This window comes from Gavialis gangeticus, unplaced genomic scaffold (assembly GCF_001723915.1).
Source record: "Gavialis gangeticus isolate Ggan-Ray unplaced genomic scaffold, GavGan_comp1, whole genome shotgun sequence".
NCBI classification, from domain to species: domain Eukaryota; kingdom Metazoa; phylum Chordata; order Crocodylia; family Gavialidae; genus Gavialis; species Gavialis gangeticus.
The window spans coordinates 183,328,193-183,331,606 of record NW_017729032.1 but is presented as its reverse complement, the minus strand read 5'-3'; the positions used below and the strand labels follow the sequence as shown (position 1 = coordinate 183,331,606).

Here is a 3,414-nt window from a genome sequence, read left to right as displayed (position 1 = left end):
CCCTTCTTAAAAATAGGGACCACATTTGCCCTTTTCCAGGTCTTTGGGATGTGACAGGAACACCATGAGTGCTTGAGCGGCCATGGCAGCAGCTCTGCTATGACTCTGGCCAGTTCCTTCAGCACCCTTGGATGAAGTTCATCCAGGCCTGCTGATTTGAACACATCCAGCTCCTCCAAGTGCCCCTTCACTAAGGCTGCGATAATAGTTAGTGGGCTGGTGTCCCTCCTGTGTCTGTGTATGATCCAGTTGGGAGATTTGTCTTGGTCTGTGTCTAAGAATACAGATGCAAAGAACTGATTGAAGAGCCCAGCTTTGTCCCCCCTCTCTGTCACCAATTGCCCTACTTTGTTTTGTAGGGGTCCTATGCTACCCTGTATCTTCCTTTTGCTCCCTGTATACCTGAAGAAGGACTTTTTGTTGTCTTTAATTTTTGTCACCAGCCTAAGTTGTAATCCTGCTTTGGCCTTCCTAATTGATTCCCTGCAAGTGCAAGCCAAGGAGGGTATACTCCTCCTTGATAGCCATGCCCTGTTTCCACAACCTGTACACCTCCTTCTTTGCCTTTAGGGTTTCCTGGACTTCTCTGTACAGCCAAGAGGGCTTCTTGGCCCCTTTGTCCCCTTTTACGCATAGCAGGATTATCTCCTGTGCCTGTAGGGGATCGCTCCCTTGAGGAACAACCCTGCCTGGCCCCCCACTTTGCCAGTGCTCTTGAGCTTTAACGCCTCACTAACTAATTTCCTGAGCACACTAAATCTAGCCTTTCTGAAGTCTAGTACTTCAGCCACACTGGTTAGTTTACCCACCCTTTGCCGGATAGTGAATGCAGGTTAAGAACCTACATGAGCAGTTAGACTTGGCTGACTGCTTCTCCCAGCAGATGTCAGGGTAGTTTAGGTCACCCATGACAACCATATCTCTCAACCCTACGGCCTCTGAGAGCTGTCTGGAGAACTGTACAGTGCTCCACCAGTGTGTGTTTCAATGGGACAACAAAGTTTTCTCAGATACTTTGAATGCTTGTATTCATATACATAAGCACATGGTGTTTCCAGCATGTTCTGCTTGACTGTCTTTAAGATATTCCCAGTATCCGTTTAGATCAGGGATTGGCAATATCTTTTCGCAGAATGCCAAAAATACCCACAACCTTGACTTGTAAGATCTAGGTCTAGCTCACCCTCCTGGTGTGGTGGTCTGTAGTAGACCCCCACCCCCACTATCAAGTCCCTTTCCCCTGGCCCCCTTGTATCCTGACCCACAGTACCTCGGTTTGGTCCTACTGTGATCCCATCTTGATTATAGAGGATGTATGTCATTCGCTAACATGGAGAGCAACACCCCCCCCACACTTTTTTTCCCCACTGTGTCCCATCTGTACAACCTGTAACCCTCAATGCCTACTGCCCAATCGTGAGTAGGGTCCCACCAGGTTTCATTTAATCAACTCAAGTCCAAGTTGTTGCTTGCGAACAGAAGTGCAAGTTCCTCCTGCTTGTTCTCCATGCTCCTAACATTAGTGTAGAGATATTTAAGTCCCCTGATGGGTGCCCTTGGTACCTCCCTGTCCTGATGTCTATCAGGCCTCTTAGTGCTTACCTGGAGATTCCATCTCCCAATGGGATGGAGAAAATGAAGTGACATACTCTAGTAGCAAAGTAGTCATGGGAACAAACAGTGAGTTAATTAACCCCGTGTACATGAAGGGAGACCTTACCCAAGTTGTGTCTGTTGGCTTAGTGAGGTAGGAGGGTTTTGAAGAAGAAAGCATTGTGGTCTGGTTGTATCTGAAATAATTTTATCAGTTGTCTTGCATAGGAAGGAGCAACACAGGAATCAGAAGACCAAAGAGATTATAATACTGCATACAGATTAGGAGGTGACTAGTGACTGAACAAATGTTTTAGCACTGTGAGTATGAGTAAGGTTTGGATTTTTAATTATTTTGTACAGAAAGAATGACAGAAATGTTATCTGCTGATAGCAAATTATTTCTGCATTTTCTGTTGTTGAATATTTAATGCATGCTTTCAGTTGAAGTTTGGGGTTTTTCATTCTTTTGAGGAAATGCAACATCATGTAAACTAGTTCAGTAGTGCTTCATGAGTGCACTGTTTCATCTATTGCTTTTATTAAGAACAGTGCTAAATATGAATCATTGAATAGAGTTGGATAGTTACACTTGTAATCAAACATCAGATCAGTAATACTTTCAGTTCTAGATACGTTAAAATGAAACAGTCTCCTGAGGCAGCAAGCCAGCCAGCCGTGACCTGTACCCTTGGTCAGCTATCTCCAGGCAGACGGGGGAGCCTGCAAAACATGTTGGATGAGTGTATGGGGTCCCCCTAGTGCAGGCTGTTTACAGAGCACCTAGCCAAGCCCTATAACACTTGTACAGTGCTCCACCAGTGTGTGTTTCACTGGGACAACACAGGTTGTAGAGTTCTCTTGGATACTTTGAATGCTTGTATTCACACACATAAGCACATGGTGTTTCTGGCATGTTCTACTTGACTATCTTTAATATATTCCCAGTATCTGTTTAGACTAGGGGTCGGCAATATTTTTTAGCAGAATGCCAAAAATACCCCCAACCTTGACTTGTGTGCCAGGGGTGGGTGGCGAGGGAGCAGAGAGGGGCCTGATCCCTGTTCGCAGCACAGGCCTGGCCCCTTCCCTGAGGCATGAGTACTGAACAAAATGCCTTTGCATGTCATACTGGCATGCATGCCAGGGGTTTTCTATTCCTGGTTTAGACTAAAAATTAGAAAGTACAAATATCAAATGAAATAAATTGTTTTCCATAACAGTGGCTATGTTGCTTAGTAACTTGACTTCTGACTTGTCCACTCTTCCTCGGAGCAGGGAGTAAGTTAGAAGCACTCTGTTGCGGATGTTATCAAACAATCTGCTTAGATTTCCTGTGCTGATCATCTGTAATATCAGCTATGTGAGCACTATTGCTTTCCAGTTTTTCCTTGTTTTACCACAGGAAAAAAAAAAACAGGCCTCTTCTTTGCAGTCCCTGACTTGCCTGACAGGAAACTGTCTAATTGCCGGAACGGCTGGTAGCAGCAAGAGGTCTAGGGCTTGGTCTTCCCTGTCAGACTTAGGATTGCTAGGTCAGAAAAATTAAAAACCATGGCCTCCTAGCCATGTTTAAGTTTCTGGCTTTACGTATTCGCTGTATTCAGGTAAGCATTGTTTCTTATGTTTTGGCTTAAACGGTTTTTGGAGCAATCGTAATCTTTTCATGTTTTGTGAACTATACTTTTAATCAAACCTTGTCATATTTTAATTTTCCCTAAATATTCATATTTTTAAAAATGTAGATGGTCCTGTTAAATTTGAGACTTTGAGAAGGTTTCAGTTCCTGTTCAGCACTAATATCTGTGCTTGTGATCAGCA

At 44.1% G+C, this 3,414-nt stretch overlaps 1 protein-coding gene across 4 annotated transcripts in view; it reads left to right on the top strand.

Annotated features, from left to right (window-relative positions):
- RPS6KA3 (ribosomal protein S6 kinase A3) overlaps positions 1-3,414 on the top strand; it is a 142,915-nt gene that overhangs the window by 44,274 nt on the left and 95,227 nt on the right. The window contains exon 1 of one of the 4 annotated variants that reach the window (XM_019524136.1): positions 3,146-3,200. The exons of the other annotated variants lie outside the window; for them this stretch is intronic. Within the exon in view, the coding sequence (XP_019379681.1) occupies positions 3,162-3,200 (39 nt within the window). The 5' untranslated portion in view covers positions 3,146-3,161. Of the gene's footprint in view, positions 1-3,145; positions 3,201-3,414 lie in introns of those variants that run through there. 4 annotated transcript variants of the gene reach the window in all.